General features: G+C 48.0%; 2 protein-coding genes across 2 annotated transcripts in view; both read right to left on the bottom strand.

Moving 5' to 3' along the window:
* Positions 1 to 1430: 1430 nt before the first annotated feature.
* LOC116271728 (leukocyte immunoglobulin-like receptor subfamily A member 4) lies at positions 1431 to 19165 on the bottom strand. Its single transcript, XM_031660268.1, is given in 11 exon segments — positions 1431 to 2017; positions 2020 to 2127; positions 2276 to 2326; positions 4591 to 4893; positions 5149 to 5445; positions 5654 to 5956; positions 6106 to 6390; positions 17221 to 17523; positions 17762 to 18058; positions 18503 to 18805; positions 18952 to 19165. Coding segments are annotated over 11 exon segments (2421 nt in total). The 5' UTR covers positions 19046 to 19165; the 3' UTR covers positions 1431 to 1940.
* LOC101022334 (leukocyte immunoglobulin-like receptor subfamily A member 3) overlaps positions 2309 to 25723 on the bottom strand; it is a 109080-nt gene continuing 85665 nt past the window's right edge. Inside the window, exon 9 of the transcript XR_004180452.1 lies at positions 2309 to 2326. The gene's annotated coding sequence lies outside the window, so the exon portion shown is untranslated. The remainder of the gene's footprint in view (positions 2327 to 25723) is intronic.

Below are 25723 nucleotides of genomic sequence, written 5' to 3'. Positions count from 1 at the left end.
ATGAGTCGGATTAGTACTTTGATTTCAAAGGGAAAACTGATCATCTACCATTTTTTGTTTGTGTAAATGGACATATTAACATCCCTTGCCTGAACCTTAGTTTCCTTGTTTGGAGCATTTTGCTATAAATCTCACTTCTCAGAGTGATTGTGGGGCTTGATGTGGCCGGGGTATGGGATGAGCTCAAATATAATTTATTTCCAGATCAGGTTAAGGCATGAAGGGGTTGGGACTTGTTAGAATCCTGTTGTTGGACTCCACAGTAAGGGTAGACATTTGAGGCACTCAATCGAAAACCTCAGTTGTTCCTAGCACTGAGAAATTTGATAGAAAGTTTCTAAAACATTATTCATGGTCTTATGCACAAAAAGTAAAGTGATAGCACCGGAAATAGACAGGGAATCATAAGAAAAAAGAGAGAGCAAAGCTCAGTGGTCACCAGTGCCTGGGACTATCAAGGGGTTATTAAGGAGGAAGTTTCCACTTCTGTGTGGAACAGAAGAGGCTCCCTAGGGTCTTCACAGACAGGGAGTGAGTCAAGACTCAGCGAGGCTGGAAGCTCTGGTTCTCCCTTTTTTTTTTTTTTTTTTTTTTTTGAGACAGAATCTTGCTCTGTCCCCCAGGCTAGAGTGCAATGGTGTGATCTTGGCTCACTGCAACCTCTGCCTTCTGGGTTCAAGCAATTTTCCTGCCTCAGCCTCCCAAGTAGCTGGGACTACAAGTGCCCGCCACCATGCTCAGCTAATTTTTATAATTTTAGTAGAGATGGGGTTTCACCTTGTTTTCCAGGCTCATCTTGAACTCCTGACCTCAGGTGATCCACCTGCCTTAGCCTCCCAGAGTGCTGGGATTGCAGGCATGAGCCACCATGCCCGGCCCCTTCTCTGAGATTTTACAGATGGGCTCTGGGACTTCTCAGCTCACTGACCGGAGCCCCTGGTCAGCACTGAGCCACCTCCTCCGTGTGTGTGAAACAGTTTCATTGCAGTATTGTGTGAGGCTCCCATTGGACCCATCATTGCCCCACACAACTGTGGGCAGACACTGAGTTTGGGAAACTGGATGCCATGTGGAAGTAGATGATGGGTTAGGCCTCCCTTTTCAGCTCTCAACTCCAAAGAAAGCCATGAGAGAAACCTTAGGTGGAAGACAAAGTGTGAGAGGTGAGCAGTCCAACAAAAAGGACCAAGAAGTATATTTTTTATTTTTATTTTTTGAGATGGAGTCTCGTTCTGTTGCCCAGGCTGGAGTGTGGTGGCCCGATCTCGGCTCACTGCAGCCTCCACCTTCTGGGTTCAAGCGATTCTCCTGCCATAGCTTCCCGAGTAACTAGGATTACAGGCATGCCCCACCATGCCCAGCTGATTTTTTAAATTTTTAGTAGAGATGGGGTTTCACTATATTGACCAGGTTGGCCTAGAACTCCTGACCTCAGGTGATCTGCCCACCTCAGCCTCCCAAAGTGCTGGTATTACAGGCATGAGCCACTGTGCCTGGCCTCAGACTCATGTTTCAAAGTCCCAAATACACATTTGCCCACCTATTCCAGTTATTTAATCCAGATCTATGCTCAGAATTGAAGAGATGGAGAATCAATAGTTCACTTCAGGGAATGTGGCAGTTGGAAACAAAGAAAAATGCATTACATGACAGTGGACCAGAGCACGTGATCACAGGGGTGTGGATGCAAACCCACCACGGGGGATGTGCCCTCACGTCACAGGGAGCAAAAGGAAGGGAGGGGCAGTCACGGAGGGTCCACAACAGCAGGATGGAAAGCACCGCCGTTTAATGGAGGTTTAATAGAGGAAGCATTCTCTACAGGCACCCGGACATCTTCCTACACCTGATCCATGCCCCCCCCTTCTCGACCTTCTCAGTAGACAGTTTCCCGAATGATGGTCCAGACTTTCTTTCAGAACCTTTTGGGACCATCAGATTCATTGCCAAGGCTCTAGCACTCTGACGGGCGCATTGTTCTCTCTTGTGTTTACCTCCTGGCTGCGTCTTGGGGGTTTCTCTGGCTGTGCCAATCCTAAAACAGCAGAATCCCAAGGACCACCAGGACCAAGCCAGCCACGGCCATGCGGATGAGATTCTCCACGGTGTAATCCTGGGGGTGTGAGGCTGGGGATGGAGGACAAAGAGGTCACAGAGGTCAGGGCAGATCAACATGACCCAGGACCCTTGGATGCCCACCCAGGATGCCCACCTCCCCTTCACAGGACCTGACCCACTGTGCCAGCCCCATAACCGAGAGCATCTCCTCACTCACTAGTCTTGGAGTCTGTCTGGTTTTGTGACGGGCTGAGGGTCTCAGCTCCTCCTGAGAATCAACCAAAAAAAGGGGGGACGTGTGTGAGGAGTTGAAGAGACTTAAGCCAACATGTCCCTCAGTTTCTGCATTCCTTTGTGTCTACACTTCTCCTAACTGTTCCGTAGTTATGTGATAGGACCTTTTCCTGATGCGGCAGAGGTGCGTACATACATATATGCACAGGAATAAATATGTGTATATACATAATTGAGATATAATAGTGTGTGTATGTAAATATATAATGCTTATGTATTAGAAGATATATAATAGTGTGTGTATATACAAATATGTAATACATAATATATATTATGAGATATATAATATGTGTGCATGTAAATATACAATGCATAATATGTATTATAAGATATGTAATAGTGTGTGTATAAATAAATATATAATACATAATATATAATAACATATATAATAGTGTGTGTATACATATAAATATGTAATAAGATATATAACAGTGTATATATCTAAATATATAATACATAAAATACAATAAGACATATAACAGTGTGTGTATATCTAAATATATAATACATTATGTATTATAAGATATAAAATAGTGTGTATATATAAATATATAACACATAATATATGATATATAATAGTGTGTATATATAAATACATGATGCATAATATATAATAAGATGTATGATAGTATGTGTATCTCTAAATATATAATACAATATATAAGTGTGTTAATATATGTTATATATAAATATGTAATATATTTATATATAATATATAATATATAAATATATATATTTTTATTTATATTAATGATATATTTATTTAATATAATATATCAAATATATCAAATATTTATATATTTTATATATTATATATTAATATGTAATATAAATATATAATATAAATATATATACTTTATGTATTTATATATTGTATATAAATATAATATTTATATATTTATATGTTATATATACATTATATTAATATATATTTATGTATAACTATATGTTAATATATAAATATATAATACATAATACATAAGATATATAATAGTGTGTATATATGTAATGCATAATATATATCATAAGATATATAATACTGTGTGGGTGTATATACATAAATATATAATACAAAATATATAATAAGATATATAATTGTGTATACATAAATATATAATACACAGTGTATAATAAGATAGATAATAGTGTGTGGGTATATATAAATATATAATACATAATATATATTATAGGATAGATAATAGTGTGTAGGTATATATAAATATATAATACATAGTATACATTATAAGATAGATAATGGTGTGTGGGGTATGTATAAACACATACATACATATTTGAAGTGAGAAGAGTATTATAAAATTTAGAAACAAGTTTGTCCTCCATTTTCTTGTGGTTAATGTAATTATTAGCAATAAATCAGAAGAGATCATTTGGGAAAGGATTGAAAGGGAGTGTGTCAGGGTAAGTTAATGGGAAATAAAATCAGCATACTCAAACCAAGAACTTTCTCATCTATACTTAACTAATTTTAGAAGATAGAAAGGAATCAAAGCCTTTCAAATTATTCAAGTAGTAAAACAATCCTTAAAATTCACAATGTCCACAGTTGTTATGAATATAACTTCAAAAGCCTGCTGATATAAATGTATAAAGTTTAATTTTAAATGTATTGGATAAACAGACATTATTAATAAGAAGTTATTCTCCATCATGAATGCACATATTAAATTTAATCCCAAAGAAAATCAGAGCACAGTCATTTTACATCATAACGCTACCTACCAAATTAAATGTGTAAATTATAAATGCCAGCATTGCTTTGAAATCTTCAGAAACAGAAAGAGAAACAATAGATACGTGGACATAAAAAATAAAGGACAGAAAGGAATTGCGCATGAGGTTTGCTGTTGAATATTTGCCTGCATTGCTGCAGTGAGCAGGTGCACGATCTCCCCTTAGTCTCAGGTATGCACTGAGTGTTACGGGGCCGCTGGGGGAGCCCAGGTGGGGAGTGGGTGGAGCCTCCATCTTCTATCCTCAGTCTAAGTATGATTCCTCCCAGGTTCCTCCGTATCTCATTTCAGTCCTCCCTGGCCTTTAGCCCCATCTGAGGTCTCTGGGGTGGGAGCCCAGGATTAGGAGGTCCCTGACAATTTCCACCCTCTTATGGGCTGGGCCCTCTCCCTTTACTCCCCTCTTTCCTTAGCATCCTGAGCTCTGCTGGGGGCAGGGCCTGAGCTGAGCCTTTGAGCTCAGAGAGGACAAGGTCAGGGCCCTCACCTGAGACCACGAGCTCCAGGGGGTCACTGGAGTGAGACAGCAGGTAGGGGAAGAATCTGTGTGAGCTGTAGCACCTGTAGGTCCCCGCATGGGCTGAGGTCACAGGACCCATGGGGAATTCAGCCTGGTGCTGGTGAGCTCGGTGCTCTGATCTCAGACGCAGCAGGTGATGGACTGCTTCCTCCTTGGTCAGAAGGAAAGTGTCCATCGGGCTCCGTGACTGACACAGCAGGGTCACGTTCTCTCCTGAAGCCACCGTGGGGCCCGGCTGCACTGAGAGGAAGGGTCTGTCAGGGATCTGTCCTGGAGAGAAGAAGGATGGGTGAGGGGCTGCCCCACCTTGTTCTGAGCTGAGATTTCCCCAGGCCTCTCTCTGGGGCCCTCAGTCTCTCTGTCTCTGTTTTCTCTGAGTCTCCCCCTCCCCACCCATTCCCTGTCTCTCTCTGTGTCTTTCTCCCTTAGGATCCCCATCCCTCATCCCGGCCATCACCACCTGGGCTCCCCCAGCAGGGCCTGTGCAGAGCCTGGATCCCTGACTGAACCTGTTGGGCTCCTCACCTGCGATCAGGATGTCCAGGGGGTCACTGGGGGCCGACCACTCGGAGGAGAGGTTGTGTGCACCGTAGCATCTGTACTGGCCCCCGTGGGACACCCTCACAGGGCCCAGGGTGAAGCTGGCCTGGGAGAGCCCAGCCTGGTGCTGCTGGCCAGAGCCCTGGAGGAGGTCATGTCCCTGCTCCTTGTACAGAGTGAATCTGTCGTAGCCGACATCAGAACCACACTGCAGGGTCAGGGTCTCTCCAGGGGCCACGACAGGGCCCTGCAGGGTCAGGAGGGAGGGCTTCCTAGACCCGCCTGGAGGGAAACAAGAGTTGGGACTAGGAGGGCTGGTTCCTCCCACACCCCTTCCTTCTCCCGTTCAGGCCCTGCAGGTCTCACTGCCTCTCACACTCAGTCTCTCTGGGCTCAGGAGTCCCAAACTTCCCCTGTTCCACCCTCCTACGTGGGACTTCCTGAGAGTGAGTTCTCAAAAATAAATCGGGCAAGGAGCAGATGTCTGTACCTGAGACGAGGATCTCCATGGTATCACTGGGTTCCGACCACACCCGGGTGATGTTCCTGTAATATCCATGGCATCTGAACATCCACCGGTGACTGGGGGCCACAGGGCCCACAGGGAACAGGGCCAGGAACAGCCCGTTGGAGAGTTCCTGTGAGTCCAGCATCCAGGAGAGCTTGTTTTCTCCTTCCTCAATCAAGATGAACCTCTGAAATCCCAGCCTTGAGCTACACTGGATGGTCACGTTCTCTCCTGAGGTCACCACAGGGCTCGGCAGGGCTGAGAGGGTGGGTTTCCTGTAGGCTCCTAGGAAAGAAGGAGACACTGTCTTAAACAGGACTCACGCCTCCCACATCATCCCCCAGGGCTGAGTTATTAGAACGAAGGTGCCCCTGAGAGCTGACCTCCTTCCTGAGGGCAGAGCCTGGGGCTGGGACCCCTGAGTGTCCTCTTACCTGTCACCACCAGTTCCAGCGGGTCACTGAGCTCTGACCAGCCTGCAGAGCTGAGATAGTGACAGTGGTATGTCCCTGCATAGTGCTGTCTCATGGATGGGATGAAGAAGTTGGTCTTGTTCCTGGGCTCTGGTGGGCTCTGTTGGTGCCAGGTCATGGGGCTTCCTTCCTTGGTGAGATGGTAACCCTGGGTATCCAGGGTCCCCTGGCACCAGAGGGTCACGGAGCTCCCCCAGCTGATCACAGAGCCTGGCTCAGCCCAGAGGCTGGGTTTGGGGAGGATCCCTGGTTGGGGAGGATCCAACCACAGGCTGGAGTCCACAGACCTCCCCCGCCCCTCATTCCCAGCTCAGGCCATGGACCCTCTTGATTTTCTCACCCTCCGTTCAGAAGGCCCTGAGATGAGAGTCCGGGTGCTGAGTGTGAGGTAGGGCATGGGAGCTTAGCAGAGACTCACCCACAGGTGCTCGGGTATTCTGTTCCAGACTCAGCCATGGAGGAGAGTTTCCTGTGGGGGATTTGGAAGACAGAGGTGTGACGGCTTCCCTTCCTGCTGGAGCACCAGTAGCCACTTGACCCCTCAGGGTCTCCAGTGATCAAGGCTGCTGTGGGACCCCCCTCACCCCAGCCCAGTGCCCCTCCTGTCCCTCGTCTCTCCACCACTGACTGAGGCACAGAAGAACAGGGAGGATGGACACCATGATGCCTGCTCTGCGTGCTCCAGCTGTGGGACAGGAGACCACACGACCCTCCAGGACAGACAGACGCGCGGATGTGGTTAAGTCAGAGCCTGCTGCCGCCTGTCTGGGTCCCCACAGCTGTCAACCCACAGGAAGTGGACACAGCCTCTTGCTGGGCCTGTCTCTGATTCCCCCCAGTGTGGGGGCTCAGGAGGACCCAGGCCCTCTGCACACATCTCAGCCCAAACCTGAGGTGTCCCCTGATGGCCAGGGCTCCTTTGTCTGAAAACCTGCCCGTGGAGGGTAGACCTAACATCATGTCTAGGTCAGCTACCAACTGGGCGGGAGTCTAAACTGAAAACACAGCCCTTATTTTCTCAGAGCCTCCACTCATGACATCGACTTTCCTTTTCCCCACCGATGCGAAGACAAATATTTCCCCAGGAGACAGTCATCCTGATCTGAAGAGACCCACTTCCTGCTTTCAGTAAATACAGTCGATTTCATTAGGGGAGATTCTGGGAAAATTAGGGGATGCAGTTTAGCAGAAGATGAACATTCAGCAACTTGTTTCTCAATTAATTAATTTATTGCCAAAGAGAGAGAAGTGGAAATACGAGAATAGGGACCACGACTAGAATGTGGTTGAGGGAACGGTTTCTCTCTTATTCCCTGGCAGAGAACTAAGGGATAAGAACGAGAAAGCTGGCTGGGTGCGGTGGCTCACGCCTGTAATTCCAGCACTTTGGGAGGCCGAGGCAGGCGGATCACAAGGTCAGGAGTTCGAGACCAGCCTGACCAACATGGTGAAACCCTGTCTCTACTAAAAATACAAAAATTAGCTGGGTGTGATGGCATGCATCCGTAATCCCAGCTACTCGGGAGGCTGAGGTGAGAGAATCGCTTGAACCCAGGAGGCGGAGGTTGTAGTGAGCTGAGATCATGCCACTGCGCTCCAGCCTGGTCAAGAGAGCCAGACTCTGTCTAAAAAAAAAAAAAAAAGAACAAGAAAACTCAGTGAGAGTTGGTTGTGAGAACACACTAAAGAGGAAAGATCACTCAGGACTGGGAGTGGTGACTTACGCCTGTAATCTCAGCACTTTGGGAGGCCGAGGCGGGTGGATTACCTGAGGGCAGAAGTTCGAGACCAGCCTGGCCAACATGGTGAAACCTCATCTCTACTAAAAATACAAAAATTAGCCAGGCATGGTGGCATGCACCTGTAATCTCAGCTACTCAAGAGCCTGAGTCAGGAGAATCTCTTGAACCCAGGAGGCAGAGGTTGCAGTGAGCCGAGATTGCACCACTGCACTCCAGCCTGGGCAACAGAGCAAGGCTCTGTCTCAAAAAATAAAAATTGAAAAGAAAAACGGAGAAGGAGAAGAGGAAGGAGACGGAAAGGAGAGGAAACACGCCTGAGGTGGAGCATTACATGTAACATGGAGTAGGCAGTGAATCCGATAGAGCACTGAAACTCTTGCTGGGTGCGGTGGCTCACGTCTGTAATCCCAGTACTTTGGGTGGCCGAGGCGGGCGGATCACATCTCATGAGGTCAGGAGTTTGAGACCAGTCTGGCCAAGATGACGAAATCCCGTCTTTACTAAAAATACAAACGCTACCTAGCTGTGGTGGCAGGCGCCTGTAATCCCGGCTACGTGGGAGGATGAGGCAGGAGAATCGCTTGAACCCGGGAGGCGGAGGTTGTAGTGAGTCAAGATCGCACCATTGCACCCTAGCCTGGCCAACAAGAGCAAAACTCCATCTCAAAATAAATAAAATAAAATAATAAATAAAAAGAGGACTGGACATCTCCTGTGGGTTGTCAGTGAATGGAACCAAGCAAGCCACCGCCCTTTCCCTTTTGTCCTACAAGTGTCTTTCTTGGCCTTCAGGAAGTGAGTTCCATTGTGTCAGACCCTATGTTTGTTGCTGCTGGGTTAATAGAGTCTCCTCCCTTTCCACCTGTGGCTCCCCATGGGTTCCCAGGCCCCAGCCAGCATTGTGAATAGAGCCAGGAAGACCAGCCCTATCACACCCCTCCTGATGGAATTCCCACAGTGTCATCCTGGAGAACAGGGGCTGGGGGCTGGGGTAGGATCAGAGACCTTTTCATGTGGGCCAGGCCCCTCCCTCCACAGGAGTTCTGACACGGAGCCCATCACCACCTGTTTCACCCCGACGATATTCTTCCTGCCCAGACACCCCCATTCTCCCTATATCATCATGGGCACCTCAGTGAAATCCACGGTTGAGGGTCTCTGTCACTTACTCTTCCCTCTTCTTGGAAACTTTCCTTGGATCCTTCCAGAGCCCTTCCTGAGTGTGCTGCAGGGTCTCTGCCACACGGCACACTCTCAGGAGCCCTCATCCTCCCCCTCACCTACTGCGCCCACACAGCCAGGTGCAGGCTCCGTTTCTTCATCTTCCCTTCCCCACAGGCCCTGATGGAAAGTGGATTAGAATTGCTTCTGAGTAGGAGCTCAGGTCACTCTGACCCCTTCCTCCCTGTGGACGAGGCCTCCGTCCCAGAGCATTGGAGGCTGAAGGGTCTTGTGGATTCCCACACTGACCACAGTCTCAGATGCAGATGGGGACCCTGGGGACTTGGGAGGGGCTGCCTAGCCCAAGGTCACACAGCTAGAGGTGGCACAGCCCTCACTCACATGGGGGCCTTCCATCTCCCCAGGGACTTCACACTGGAGGCTAAGAGCACCACTTTGCACACCACATTCAGGGGTGGATTCTGTGGGTGACTAACAAGTTCTCCTAGGGTTCCAAGGTAACAGGACAGCACATGGGTGAGGGAGAGCCTCCCTCGTCCCACTGAAGTAGGACCATTCTCTATGGAGGGTTGGTCCCCTGCCTTCCTCTATTCTGTCATCTCCCTAGTGACTGATAGGGGTCCTGGGGGTCTTCCCTGGAATCCCATGAGGGACAATTCCTTTCCTGAGAGGGAAGGTATAGAGAGGACTAGCAGGTGCCTGGTGATGGAAAGTGCCCATAATCAAGAGACATTGCCTCCGCCCGGGATAATAAATATCCGAGTTTCCAAATGGGAAATCTCTCTTTGGTGAGAGCTCAGGAGGGGCTTCCGGAAGATGGAAAAGGGCGAGGGGCTGAGGCCACCGCTTATCTCCCCAAACTGCATCTGTGTTTGTCCTGACCTCTTTCTTCACTCACTTGGATAAGCAGGACCCCAAAGTGGGCCTCCAGAAGGGAAGCAGTGGAGATGTGGAGCTGCCCTGTCTACCTGACAACCCTGTCATACTCAACCTCTCTTTTCCTCTTTGTGTTTCTCATTGCTTCAATTTATCTGGAATCCCTAAGATTCCCATGTCTCCAGCAGGCTGTCCCTCAGACATGGCTTTATGATTTAGTGTTTCACAGGACCTGCAGCAGGCATGGCTTCCCCTCAATAACAGTGGTCACCCAGGGCTGATCACTCACAGGCAGAGCCGTTGACAGAGAGCTGCAGCATCTAGAGGTCCCATCACCAGCCCCAAGACCGAGAGAAACTGGCCCAAATGCTCCACTGTGTCTCTGCACCCCAGTGAGCCAGTGTCCAGGGGCCTCCCCTCCCTGTAGAAGGCACAGGTCAAATGAGCTTCCAGAGCTGCAGAGCAAAGTCACGTTCTCTCCATCATTACTTACTGCAGGGCACAGTTGAGCTCAGATGGAAGTTCTCTTGTAGACAGCTGGGGAAAAAAATAGTCCTTGATTGTCGATCACAAGCCTTAGTCAGCCTATCCTCCGGGCATGAAAAAGGCATTCTCTCCACCTGTTCTGGGGAGCACACTCTGTGCCCGCTCGTGCCTCTCTCCATCTCGGTTCTAGCTCTGCAACGTGACTCATCATGTGAGTGTTTTCCTGTCTCTCTTTGCTCAGCTTTTCCTTGAATCTCTTGCTTTTTGCCTGCATGTGTGTGGCTTTCTGCCCTTAGAGATCTAGGGTTCTCCTGGAACATAGAACTGTTTACTTTGAGGACCCTCAGAAAACATAGCCCTGGGCTAAGGTTCTCTGTCCTGGAACTAGAAGGTTATGGGTGTCACCATTTCCCAATAGCCTGTCTGAAGGTGCTAGAATCTTCAAAGAATTTGCAACATGTTTGTAGGATCTCTATAGGGTCTGATATTGCAGGGACCAACCAAGGTGCCCTCACACCCCAAGATGCAGGAAGTGACCGCTTGGTGAAAGTGGTTGGAAGTTTTACATAGAAGTTTGTATTAAGCCACATTGCTGAGCAATGCCTCAGGGTCCCAGTCTTCATCCAGACCTTCCAGGAGCCTGGCTGGAGAGGGTGTCTGGTGTGTCACTGAGCCTCATAGCAGAGGAAGGGGGCTGTGGTGGAAACTACCTCCAAGATACCACTCAGTCCTAAGCTGGGGAACCAGCTGAGCTGGGACTCTGGTGGTGGATGAACCGGGGGACATTTATTTGAAGGGTTCTGAGAGTAGCATGGTGTAGGTGCGTTAATTATATGTGAAGGGGAAGATCCTGAGAAAACAACAGCTGCTCCACTCTGTGCCTGGGTTTACCAGAGGGACCAATGAGGCCCTCACACGACCCAGGAATCCCACCGGGGAAGGAGGCTTAGGGAGATGTGTTTAAGACTGTTAACTGAGTCACAGAGAGAAGCAGAACAAGCTAGGTTTGTGGTTTTGTTTCTCCTAAATTTCCTTTCTCTGACTTCTTCCTTTCTGTAAGTAGCAGAACCTTCTCATCACCATCCTTCAAAACCTTTGCGTTGTTTGAGCTCCTTGTATATTCTGGAGATTGATTTCTTGCTTGCAAATATTCTTTCCCATTCTGTAGGTGATCTCTTCACTCGGCTGTTTGTTCCCATGATTGTGCAGGAGGTTTGTAGTTTGATATGATTTCATTTGCATATTTTTGCTTTTGCTGCCTGTGCTTTTGAGGTCTTACCTAAAAAATCTTTGCCCAGATCGTTGTCCTGAAGTGTTTCCCCTATATTTTCTTCTCATAGTTTCATAGTTTCCAGTAGTACATTTATTTCTTTAATCCGTTTTGAGTTGATTCTTTTTTTTTTTTTTTTTTTTGACAGAGTCTCACTCTGTCGCCCAGGCTGGAGTGCAGTGGTGCGATCTTGGCTCACTGCAACCTCCACCTCCCGGGTTCAAGTGATTCTCCTGCTTCAGCCTCCTGAATAGCTGGGATTACAGATGCATGCCAAAGCACCTGGCTAATTTTTGTATTTTTCTTTTTCTAATAGAGATGAGATTTCACCATGTTGGTCAGGCTGGTCTCAAACTCCTGACCTCAAGTGATCTGCCCGCCTCAGCCTCCCAAAGTGCTGGGGTTACAGGCATGAGCCACCGCAGCTGGCCTTGAGTTGACTATTGTGTAGTGTGAGATATAGAGGTCTAGTTTAATTTTTCTGTACATACATGTCCAGTTTTTCCAGAACCATTTGTTGACGAGACTTTTGTTTCCCCAATGTATGTTCTTAGGGCCTTTGTTGAAAATCTCTCAACTATAGATGTGTGCATTTATTTCTGGGCTCTCTGTTCTGTTCCATTGGACTACATGTTTTTTTTCTTTTCTTTTTTTTTTTTTTTTAATGCCAGAACCATGTTGTTTTGGTTATTATAGCTTTGTAGAATGTTTTGAGGTCGGGTAGTGTGATACCTCCAGCTTTATCCTTTTTGCTCAGAATTGCTTTGGCTATTTGGGGTATTTTTTGATTCCATACACATTTCAGAATTTTTTTTCTCTATTTCAGTGAAGAATGTCATTGGTATGTTGATAGGGATTGCAATGAATCTATAGATCACTTTGCATAGTATAGTCATTTTAAAGAATGTATATTCTTTCAATATATGAATAGGGAATATCTTTCTGGTTTTGGGTGTCCATTTCAATTTCTTTCTTCAGAGTTTTACAATTTTTATCACAGAGATTTTTCACCTCCTTGGTTTAATTTATTCCCAGGTAATTTTTGCTGGGCTGTTGTAAATGGGATTGCTTTCCTGATTTCTTTTCAGCTAGACTATTATTGGTGTAGCTGAAAAAGTTGCTAATTTTTGTATGTTGATTTTGTATCCTGCAACTTTATTAAATTTGCCAGTTCTAAGAATTTTCTGGTGGAGTCTTTAAGTTTTTGTAATGCAAATTTAAAATGCAACGAGATACCATCTCATGCCAGTTAGAATGGTGATCACTGAACAGTCTGGAAACAACAGATGTTGGCCAGGATGCTGAGAAATAGGAATGCTTTTACACTGTTGGTGGGAGTGTAAACTAGTTCAACCATTGTGGAAGACAATGTGGCAATTCCTCAAGGATCTAGAACTAGAAACACCATTTGACCCAGCAATCCCATTACTGGGCATATACTCAAAGGATTATAAATCATTCTACTATAAAAACACATGCACATATATATTTACTGCAGCACTATTTATAATAGCAAAGACTTGGAATCAATCCAAATGCCCATCAATGATAGACTGGGTGAAGAAAATGTGGCACATATACACTGTGGAATACTATACAGTCATAAAAAAGGATGAGTTCATGTCCTTTGCAGAGACATGGATGAAGCTGGAAACCATCATCCTCAGCAAACTAACGCAAGAACAGAAAACCAAGTACTGCCTGTTTTAACTCATAAGTGGGAGTTGAACAATGAGAACACATGGACACAGGGAGGGGAACATCACACACTGGGCCTGTTGGGGGGTGGGGGGAGAGGGGAGGGAGAGCATTAGGACAAATATGTAATGCATGCAGGTCTTAAAACCTAGATGATGGGTTGATAGGGGCAGCAAGCCACCATGGCACATGTAACCAACCTGCACGTTCAGCACATGTATCCCAGAACTTAAAGTAGAAAAAAACATTTTTATCATCTGCAAACAGGACCCATTTGACTTTCTTCTTTCCAATTTGGATGCCTTTTATTTCTTTCTCTTGCCTAATTGCTCTGGCTAGGACTTCAGTAGAGGTTGAATAATAGTGGTGAAAGTGGGCACCCTTGTCTTGGTCCAGTCCTTAGAGGAAAGACTTTCAGCTTTTCCCCACTCAGGATAAATGTCAGCTGTTTGTTTGTCATATGTAACCTTTGTTGTGCTGATGTACATTCCTTCTGTATCCAGTGTGTTCAAAGTTTTTATTATGAAGGGATGTCGAATCTTATCAAATGCTTTTTAATGCATCTATTTTGATAATCGTGTGATTTTAGTCTTTCATTCAGTTGACATGACGCATTACATGTACCAATTAGCATGTATTTAATCATGGGTTCAGTTCTGCAAGGAACTGATGAGCCACTTTCCACAGTGGCTGGACCATTTAATTTTCACACCTGCAATGTATGAGACTCCCAATTCCTCTGCATCATCAACAACACTTTTTACTTTCTGTTTTTGAAATATGACCATCCTAGTAGGTGTGAGGTGGTATCTCACTGTGGTTTGTTTGCATTTCCCTAATGACTAATGGTACTGAAACATCTCTTCATGTGCTTGTTGTACACTGTACACCTTCTGTGTAGAAATACCTGTGCCAGCACTCTGACTATTTTCTAACTGGCCGTTTGTTGTTCTCGATGTTGTTGAAGATATTCTTTGTATATTCTGGTGGATAGAATAGATCCTTATTGGATATATAATTTGCAATGTTTTTCCAGTTTTGTAGGCCATTTTTCACTCTGTTGATAGTGTCTTTTGGTGCACAAAAATGTTAAATTTTGGTAAAGTCTCACTGATTCATCTTTTTTCTCTTGTTGCTTATGCTGTTAGTGCTATATTTAAAAAGTGATTGTCAAGTCCAAGGCTGTGAAGATTTACCCCCATGTTTGATCATTTCAGCTGTAATTTCAATTTATTTTAACTTTGTGTTTAGTCTAAGGGTCCAGTTTCATCATTTTTCTTGTAAATATCCCGTTTTCCTAACGCCATGTGTGGAAGGGGCCATTTTTTTCCAGTTGAATGATACTGGCAGCCTTGATAAAAGTCAGTTGATCGTGTAGACGGATTTTTTTCTTGTCTTTCCATTCTATTCCATGCACCTGTGTGTCTATTCTCATGCCAATACCAGATAGATCTCATTGTTGTAGCTTTTAATAAATTCTGAAATTGAGAAGAGTGAGATCTACAACTTTGTACTTTTAAAAAAAAATTGCTATTCTATGTAATTTGCAATTCCACATGAATTTTCCATTTCTTAAAAAAAGGCACTGATTTTTTTTTTTTTTTTGGAAGGAATCTTGCTCTGTTGCCCAGGCTGGAGTGCAAAGGAGCAATCTCGTCTCGCCACAACCTCTGCCTCCAGGTTCAAGCGATTCTCCTGCCTCAGCCTCCTGAGTAGCTGGGATTACAGGAGTGCACCACCACGCCTGGCTAATTTTTGTATTTTTAGTAGAGATGGGGTTTCACCATGTAGGCCAGGCTGGTCTCGAACTCCTGACCTCATGATCCGTCCGCCTTGGCCTCCCAAAGTGCTGGGATTATAGGCATGAGCCACTGCACCCGGCCAGGCGTTGAAATTTTAATGGGGGTTTCACAGATTCTGATGATTTCATAAAAAATACTGGCATCCATACATTATTAAACCTTCCCGTTTATGATCCTCAGATGACTTTTCACTTATTTAGGTCTTTGAAAATTTCTTTGACCAATATTTTAAATTGTCAGTGTATAAGTATTTCACTTTTTTTGGTTAAATGGATTTCTATGTGTATTTTCCTTTTAGGTACTATTATGAGTTGAATTGTCCCCCAAAAAGATATGTTGAAATTCTCAACCTGATTACCTACAAACATGAACATATTTGGGGAAGGGTCTTTGCAGACACGTTCAGGTTAAGAAGATGAGATCGTAATCAATTAGAATAAGCCCTCATCTTATTTGACTGATACTATCGTTTGAAGATGAGAAGATACCCAGAGAGAAGAATACCAGGTGAAGACAGAGGCCCACAGGAGGAAGCCTTGTAAAGAGGGAGGTAGAAATTGGCATTATGCTGCCTCAAGCCAAGGAATGTCTGACCACCAGAAGGTAGGAAGAATCATTTAAGAATTCTTCCATAGAATCTGTGGATATTGTCATTTTGTATTGGATTTTGTTTGTTGGTTTGTTTGTTTTTGATGGAGTCTCGCTCTGCCGCCCAGGCTGAAGTCCAGTGGCACAATCTCAGCTTATTGCAACCTCCACCTCCTGGGTTCAAGTGATTCTCCTGCCTCAGCCTCCCGAGTAGCTGGGACTACAGGCAAGTGCCACTACACTCGGCTAATTTTTGTATTTTTGGTAGAGATGGGGTTTCACCATGTTGGCCAGGCTGGTCTCAAACTCCTGACTTCAAGGGATCCACCTACCTTGGCCTCCCAAAGTGCTGGGATTACAGGCATGAGCCACCGCGCCCGGCCTAAAAAATGTGTTTTTCAGAATTAGCACACCTTTGGGTTGTGACTTAAAATGCCAGTGTGATTATTCCAAGTGGTGATATTTCAGGAGAAACTACACAGATAGCATCTGATAAGGAGGGAAGGGCTCATAGGGTCCACATAGGAGGTGAGGGCATCATGGTGCATTTATCTTTTCCTGGTGGGAATCTGATCTTCTCCCATTGAATTAGCTCCTAAACCAGGTGTGGAACTCTGAACGGAAGACATGAAGACCCAATAAAGTACACCAGGAAGTGTCGCAATGAGAAATGAAGAGGACTGTGTGACATGCCATGGACCAGAGCACGCAGGTGTGCAGAGGTGTGGACCCAAGACTGCCGTGTGGGAGGGAGCCTCATGTCTAAGGATGGGAAAAGAAGCGGATCCAACCAAGGAAAGTCAACATTAATGGAGAAGAAAGGTGTCACATTTTAATGGTTCTCCATGGATTACCCCAGAAAATGTCCCTGCACTCAAACATTGGTTCCTTCCTCTAGAAACGACCAGCAGACAGTCCAGATAGCATTGGCCCTAGATTTTCTTCCAGAACCTCCTGGGATCATCAGATCTGTTCCTGAGGCTTCACGACTCCGAAAGGTCCATTATCCTCTCTGTTGTTCACCTCCCGGCTGCATCTTGGGAAGCTTCTCCAGCTATGCCGAGCCTCAAATAACAGAATCCCGAGGACCACCAGGACCAAGCCGGCCACACCCATGCGGATGAGATTCTCCACTGTGCAATCCTGGGGGTGCGAGGCTGGGGATGGTGGGCAAAGAAGTCACAGAGGTCAAGGTGGATCAGAATCAGCCTAGGATCCCTGGATGTCCACCCAGGTCACCCACCTCCCCTTCACAGGACCCAATCCTCTGTGCCAGCCCCATAACTGAGAGCATCTCCTCACACATCAGTCTCAGAGTCAGACTCGTTTTGTGATGGGCTGAGCGTATCAGCAGCTCCTGAGAACCAAAACAGAGGGAAAGAGGCTTAAGCTGAGCCTTTGAGCTCAGAGAGGACAGGGTCAGGGCCCTCACCTGAGACCACGAGCTCCAGGGGGTCACTGGGGGGAGACAGCAGATGGGGGTTGGAGCTGCGTGAGCCGTAGCACCTGTAGGTTCCCGCGTGGGCTGACGTCACAGGACTCATGGGGAATTCAGCCTGGTACATAGGAGCTTCGTGCTTTGATCTCAGATGCAGCGGGGGATGCGCTGCCCCCTCCTTGGTCAGAAGGAAAGTGTCCATCCACTCTTGTGATTGACACAGCAGGGTCACCTTCTCTCCTGAGACCACCGTGGGCCACAACTGCACCGAGAGGGAGGGTCTGGCACGGATCTGTCCTGGAGAGAAGACAGATGGATGAGGGGCTGCCCCACCTTGTTCTGAGCTGAGACCTCCCCAGGCCTCTCTCTGGGACCCTCAGTCTCTGTCTCTGTTTTTTCTGAGTGTCTCCCTCCCCCCCATCCCCTCTCTCTATCTATCTCTCCTTCCCCTCCATTCCGGCCATCACCACCTGGGCTCCCCCAGCAGGGCCTGTGCAGAGCCTGGATCCCTGATTGAACCCGCTGGGCTCCTCACCTGCTATCAGGATGTCCAGGGGGTCACTGGGGGCCGACCACTCGGAGGAGAGGTTGTGTGCACCGTAGCATCTGTACTGGCCCCCATGGGAGCCCCTCACAGGGCCCAGGGTGAAGTTGGCCTGGGAGAGCCCGGCCTGGGACTGCTGACCAGGGCGCTGGAGAAAGGTACGTTGCCCCGCCTTGTGCAGAGTGAATCTGTCATAGTCCACATCAGAGCGACACTGGAGGGTCAGATTCTCTCCAGGGGCCACAACAGGGCCCTGCAGCATCAGGAGGGAGGGCTTCCTAGACACGCCTGGAGGGAAAGAGGAGCCGGGACTCAGAGGGCTGGTTCTTCCCACGCCTGTTCCTTCTCCCGTCCTGGCCCTGCAGGTCTCACTGTCTCTCACTCTGAGTCTCTGATCCCAGGGCCTCCTTCTCACCCGGGGCTGTCTTGGAGTCATTTCCGAGGAGTGGGGTCTCCCTAGCCCTGGCCCCTGTGCCTGATCCTTCCTCCTCTCCCTGAGAGCCGGGACCTCACAGCAAACACACCGGTGCCTTCCTGAGTCCTCCCCTTCCAGGTGAGGGTGGCCGAGGCCTCCTCCTCCCATGTCAGAGCCTCCCCATGGGGTCTCCCTCACGCCTGCAGCCCGTCCGTCCACACATCACTCTGGGTCCTTTCCAGAGTCAGTCACCAGCCAGACTCCCCAAGCCTGTCAGCTGCCCCGAAAGTGGATTAGAGAAGGCCGTGGTCCCTCACCTGAGGCCAGAATCTCCAGGGGGTCACTGCGGTGGGACCACACCTGGGAGGTGTTGCTGTAGTATCCATAGCATCTGAACGTCCACCTGTGGCTGGTGGTCACGGGGCCCACAGGGAACAGGGCCTGGTACCACCCACTGTGGAGCTGCTGTGAGTCCAGGGTCTGGGGGAGCCTGTGTTCTCCTTCCTCAATCAGAACAAAATGCTGATATCCCCGCTGTGAGCCACATCGGAGGGTCACGTTCCCTCCTGAGGCCACCACAGGGCTGGGCAGGGCTGAGAGGGTGGGTTTGCTGTAGGCTCCTAGGAGAGAAGGAGGCACCGTGTTTAATGGGCTCCCACCTCCCACATCATCCCCAGGGCTGGGCTGTGAGAGGGAGACGCCCCTGAGAGCCGACCCCCTTCCTGAGGGCAGAGCCTGGGGCTGGGACCCCTGAGTGTCCTCTCACCTGTCACCACCAGCTCCAGGGGGTCGCTGGGCTCTGACCAGCCTGTAGGGCTGTAATAGTAACAGTGAAATCTCCCTGCATGGTGCTCTGTCATGTATGGGATGGAGTATCTGGCCTTGTTCTTGGGATCCAGTGGGTTCTGTGTGTCCCAGGGCTCTGTGCCTCCCTCTTTATACAGACGGTACTCCTGGGCCTCCAGGGTCCCCCGACACCAGATGGTCACGGGGTTCCCCCGGATGATCACAGAGCCAGGCTCAGCCCAGAGGGTGGGTTTGGGGAGGGGCCCTGGAAGGAAATCAAAGCCTGGATCCCAGGACCTTCCCCACCCGTCAGGTCATCCCAGCTCCCTGCCCAGATCTGCTGTCTCCATCCCCAGCTGTCCAGGGTGAGGAGGAGGGACTTGGGAGAGCTGGGGACAGACTCACCTGCCTGCACGTGGGTCCTGGGGCCCAGACTCAGCCCTGGAAGAGAGTTCTCTGTGAGAGATTTGCCCCTGAAGCCCGAGCAGGTCCTCCCCTGCCTGGGAGCTGCCTAAAGCCCTGGGATCTCTTGATAGGCCAGGGCCTGTGGGATTTCCTCTCTCCTCTTCAGATCTCACCAAAGCAGAGCAAGGCTGTGAGGGTGGGCGTCATGGCGTCTCCTCTGTCTCCTTTCAGCTTTGCAAATGGATGAGACCTCGGTGCTGGCAGGACAGAGAGACACACAGGGTGTGGCCCCTCAGAGGCTGGGTCCTTCTTATCGGGGGATTGTCTCATCCTCAGCCCACAGGAACAGAAACTGCCCTCCCCGGGAGCCTGGCTCTCATTTCCCCAGGGCTGAGGTGGGGGCGGGCACCAGGCTCTCTGCAGACATTTCAGAGAGAAATGGGGTCTCCCCGTCCCTGGCCCACTGTCTGCCTGATTTATCTTTATCTCACTGAGGGCCGGGACACAGCAGCAAATAGACCCAGTGACTTCCTGAGTCCCAGCCCCTTTCAGGCGAGGCCGTGGGCTCCTCTCTTCCCTCTCAGAGCCTCTCCATGGGGTCTCCCTCCTCTTCAGCCCGTCCATGGGCTCCGGCGTCGCGGGGTCCTTACCATGGCAGTGCATCTCCAGCCCCTAAATACTTCCAAGTCCATACTGTTTACCCATGCTGGCAAGCTTCCTGTGCTGTGTTTCAAGGCACCAAAATGTCTCCTGTGCATTTCTGTCCCTGTGTTCTCCATGTCCACTTTCTTTTCCTTCATTTCATCCACTTCCTTTCTACCAAACTTCCCTTCTCTCTTTTTTTTCCTTCCCTCCTTTCTTCCCTCCTTCCCTCCTTCCTTCCCTCCTTCCTTCCTTCCCTCCTTCCTTCCTTCTTTCCCTCCCTTCCTTCCCTCCTTCCCTCCTTCCTTCCTTCCCTCCTTCCTTCTTCCCTCCTTCCTTCCTTCTTTCCCTCCTTCCTTCCCTCCCTCCTTCCTTCCTTCTTTCCCTCCTTCCTTCCCTCCTTCCTCCTTCCTTCCTTCCTCCTTCCTTCCTTCCCTCCTTCCTTCCTTCTTTTCCTCCTTCCTTCCCTCCTCCTTCCTTCCATTCCTTCCCTTCCTTCCTTCCTTCCATTCCATTCCTTCCTTCCTTCCTTCCATTCCTTCCTTCCTTCCATTCTTCCTTCCATTCCTTCCTTCCATTCCATTCCATTCCATTCCATTCCATTCCTTCCTTCCTTCCATTCCATTCCATTCCTTCCATTCCATTCCATTCCATTCCATTCCTCCATTCTTCCTTCCATTCCATTCCATTCCATTCCATCATTCCATTCATTCATTCCATTCCATCATTCCATCATTCATTCCATCATCATTCATTCAACCATCATTCCATCCATTCATCATTCATTCCTCATTCATTTCATTTTCCATCATTCATTCCATCATTCATTCATTCATCATTTCATTCATTCATTCCATTCCATCCTTCCTTCCTTCCTTCCATTCCTTCCATTCCATTCCATTCCTTCCTTCCATTATTCCTTCCATTCCTTCCTTCCTTCCTTCCTTCCTTCCTTCCTTCCTTCCATTCCATCCTTCCTTCATTCCTTCTTCCTTCCTTCATTCCATTCATTCCATTCCATTATTCCTTCCATTCCCTTCCATTCCATTCCTTCCTTCCATTCCATTCCATTCCATTCCATTCCATTCCATTCATTCCATTCCATTCCTTCCATTATTCCATTCCTTCCATTCATTCCCTTCCTTCCATTCCATTCCATCCATTCCATTCCATTCCATTCCATTCATTCATTCCATCATTCCATTCATTTCCATTCCATCATTCATTCCATCATTTTCCATCATTCATTCATTCCCATCATTCATCATTCATTCATTCATCATTCCATCATTCACTTCCTTCCCTCCTTCTTCCTTCTTCCTCTTCCTCTCTCCCTCCCTCTCTCCCTCCCCCCTCCTCCCTCCTTCCCTCCTTCTTTCCTTCCTTTCTTTTTGCAGCAGCCTCCACCCCCACCCATCCCTGAGAACAAACCTCTAAGTCATTCCTGCCTCCTCAGTGCCCCTCACTTCCTGGGCCATCCTCTGTGCCTTAATCCACGTTTGAGGTTTTTGGAGCAATTACATTAGGTTTAAGCTCTGATTTTGGACGCTGGGTTGGGAGATGACTTTTATTTAGTTCCTGATTATCATCCCCTGCCTGTGTGACCTTGGGCAGTAATATCCCATCCTTGAGCCTCAGTTTCCTCGTTTGGAGCCTGTTGTCATGAACCCCACTCATCACAGTGGCCGTGGAGGGCAGCGGTGCCCAGGACAAGGGAGGGGCTCAGTCTCAGCCATGGTGAATTTCCAGACGAGTTAAGACAGGAGGGTTAGGATGGGAGAGGATCCTGATGTTGGGCTCCACCGTGGAGCATTGATGCTGCCATCAAGAGCCCACATTGGCTTTGAACACCGAGAAATCTACGTACGATATTTCCGAATCATGTAGTCACGGTCTTACGTAGAAAAAGTTAAATAACAAATTCCTGAAATAGACAGGGTGCCATAAGACAGATCATAGACCAGAGCTGAGGGACCACTGATGCCTGGGACCACCCAGGGCTCATTAGCGGGGGAGATTTCCACCTCTGTGTGGCACAGAAGAGGAACCCCAGGTCCTCACAGACACGAAGGAGTCAGGGCTCTGGGTGAGGCTGGAAACTGTGGTTCCTCCTCCCCTGTGTGCGTGGACAGGTGCTGGAATATCTCTGCTCATTGACCTGGGTCCAGGGTCCACACTGGATCATCTCCCTTGTTTGTGTGAAACAGATTCACTGTAACATGGTCAGATGTGGGCGTCTGTCCCACGTGTGAGTGTGAGGTTCACACTAGACCCTCCCGTGCTGGGCAAGACCCTAAGCAGATGACATATTTGGAGAAGTAGAGGTCATGCAGCAGGGACAGCTGGAACAATCCCCTCTTTTTCAGTCTGACTCCCAGGAGAGCACTAAGAACTACTTTGCATGGACAGTTAGGTGTGTAAGAAATGAACCATTCGACAAACACAGACAGCAAAGAGTAACCCCCGTAATGATGAGAAGCACCACCAACGGCAACCTATTGGCTCATTAAGGTTTATTATGTATTTTCAGATAGCTAGAAAAGAGGATTTTGAATGTTTTCAGCACAAAGAAACGATAAATGTTTGAAATGGCGGATATGTTAATTACCCTTATATAACCATTACATTATATACATGTGTTGCAATATCAACTCTATACCCTACAAATATATACGATTATTGTGTGTCAATTAAAAGTTATAATAAAAAGACACACTTCATCCCAGCACTCTGGGAGGCCAAGGCAAGCGGATCACTTGAGCCCAGGAGTTCTAGCTATTTGAAAATATACAATAAACTCAAAACCACGATGAGATACCATTTCATGCCAGTTAGAATGACCATCATTAAAAAGTCAGGAAACAACAGGTGCTGGAGAGGATGTGGAGAAATAGGAACAGTTTTACACTGTTAGTGGGAGTCTAAATTAGTTCAACCATTGTGGAAGACAGTGTGGCGATTCCTTAACGATCTAGAACTAGAAATAGCATTTGACCCAGCCATCCCATTACTGAGTATATACCCAACAGATTATAAATCATGCTACTATAAAGACACATGCACACATACATTTACTGTGGCACTATTCACAATAGCAAAGACTTGGAACCAACCCAAATGTCCATCAATGACAGACTGGATTAGGAAAATATGGCACATACACACCATGGAATACTACGCAGTCATAAAAAAGGATAAGTTTACGTCCTTTGCAGGGACATGGATGAAGTTGGAAACCATAATTCTCAGCAAACTATCACAAGGACAGAAAACCAAACACTGCATGTTCTCACTAATATGTGGGAGGTGAATCATGAGAACACTTGGACACAGGGTGGGGAACATCACACACCGGGGCCTGTCGGGGGTGGGGGGCTGGGGGAGAGATAGCATTAGGAGAAATACCTAATGTAAATCACGAGTTGATGGGTGCAGCAAACCAACATGGCACATGCATACCTATGTCACAAACCTGCACGTTCTACACATGTACCCTAGAACTTAAAGTCTAATAAAAAATAAAATTTAAAAAAGAAAATATACAATAAACTATTATAGTCACCTTACAGTGCTATAGGATACAAGAACTTATTTCCTCCATCTAGCTGTAACTCTGTATCCTTTAACCAGCCTTTCCCTCCCCCTCTCCCCACCGTTCCCAGCCTCTAGTTACCACAACTCTGCTCTCTGCTTCTGAGATCGACTGTTTTAACTCCCCCAGATGAGTAAGAACATGCTACCTTTGTCTTTCTATGCTTGGCTTGTCTCACTTAATAGAATGGTCCTCCAGGCTCATCCACGTTGCCACAAAGGACAGGATTTCATTCTTTTAAATGACTGGATAATATTCCATTGTGTAGATGTCCCACATTTTCCTTGTCCACTCATCTGTACATGGACACTTAGGTTGTTTCCAAATCTTGGTTATTGTGAATAGTGCTGCAATAAACACAGGGGTGAAGCTATCCTTTCAATATACTGACTTCCTTTCCTTTTGCTCTATACCCAGAACTGGGATGGCTGGGTCGTAGGGTGGTTCTCTTTTTAGTTTTATGAGGAACCTACGTACTGTTTCCTGTAATGACCACACTCCTTCTCGTTCCCTTCAACGGTGCACGAGAGTCCCCTTTTCTCTGCGTCCTAGCCACCACTGGTTATTTTTTGTCTTTTTGATAACGGCCATTCTAAGCGGTGATAAGGAAGTGCTGGGAAGGGAAGGGTGGAGTCCCTTTAAATCATACAGAAGGGGGAAGGGAAGTGCTGGTCAGAGGAGGGAGTGGTCCCTGACTAAGGCTCCACCCTCACAGACCTAGGTGAGGACGGGCATTTCCTGCCCAAATGTTGCATTTCCCAAGACCACACTGGGCTGCCACGCCCCCATCCTGTGCCTAGAAAACCCCCAAGACCCTACCATGCAGACACACAGATGGCTTCGCGCGATTGTGCCGGATGCACCGGTGGAGGAACACGTGGGTGGCTGGACGTGGAGAGGAAGGTGCTGGCAGGCGGCCACCGTCAGACCACTGATAACAGAATGGTAGGAGGTTAGCCAGAACAGTGGGAGGAGAAACCAGGGTGGTGGGAGGAGCCAGGGCGGTTGGAGGAACCAGGGCAGTGGGAGACGGTGGGAGGGCGGTGGGGAGGAGGGCAGTGGGAGGAGACCCAGGGCAGTGGGAGGGGAGCCAGGGCAGTGGGAGGGGAGCCTGGGCAGTGGGAGGAGAGCCAGGGCAGTGGGAGGGGAACCTGGGCTGCTGAACAGCCTGACTCCAGGGAAAACCATCTCCCTTCTGGCTCCCCCATCTGCTGAGACCTTCTACCGCTCAGGAAAACCTTGCACTCATTCTCCGAGCCCACATGTGATCTGATTCTGGTACACCAAGGCAAGCAGCCTGGGATACAGAAAGCTCTCTGTGCTTGCGATAAGGTGGGGGGTCTGACTGAGCCGATTAACACAAGCCGTCTGCGGACGGCTGAACTAAAAGAGCACATGGTAACACTCGCCCACTGGGGCTTCAGGAGCTGCAAACACTCAGCCCTAGACACTGCCGTGGGGTCAGAGTCTCACAGCCTGCCCTTCTGTGCGCTCCCCTGGAGCTTTGAGCAGCAGGGTACTGAAGGAGCCAGTTACACTCCCATTGCATGCCCTATGAGGGGGACAAGGGACACAAGTTAAACCAGATGAGAGGCTCTGGCCCCCTAGTCGTTCGCAGGGCAATTTTCTGACCTAATCTGAGTAGGGAAACACTTCTGACCCTATAAGTGGGGTGGAGACACCAACGCGTCCCAGCCCATGGTTGACTTGGGGCTTTCTTGATGTGGGTAAGTGTGTGCTCAAGTGCACGTGCCTCTGTGAGTGTGTGCAAATGTAAGCATGTGTGAGTGTGTGTATGCGTGTAGATTACTGTGTGCATGTGTGTGCATGTGTTTGTAGGTGTGATAAGTGGAGTCAGCTCTCTGCCTTCACCCAGCCACACTTTTCCCAGTCATCTCCCTCATTTATCTCAGACACACACACTCCTTCAGAAAACACTGGCACCTGTCGGGAAGCTGCTCTGCCACCCAGGCCATGGAGTCCAGCGGATCTGATGGTGCTTAAAGTGTCGACAGCAGTTAGAGATCCTGTATGGTCCCTTTGGCAGAAACCTATAGGTGGATTGCAGCAGAGGCCCTTAGGATTTTGTAGCAAACCTCTATCATTCTTCAGA

This window comes from Papio anubis, chromosome 20 (genome assembly GCF_008728515.1).
Source record: "Papio anubis isolate 15944 chromosome 20, Panubis1.0, whole genome shotgun sequence".
NCBI lineage: Eukaryota > Metazoa > Chordata > Mammalia > Primates > Cercopithecidae > Papio > Papio anubis.
This window is presented reverse-complemented; position numbering and strand designations above follow the sequence as displayed.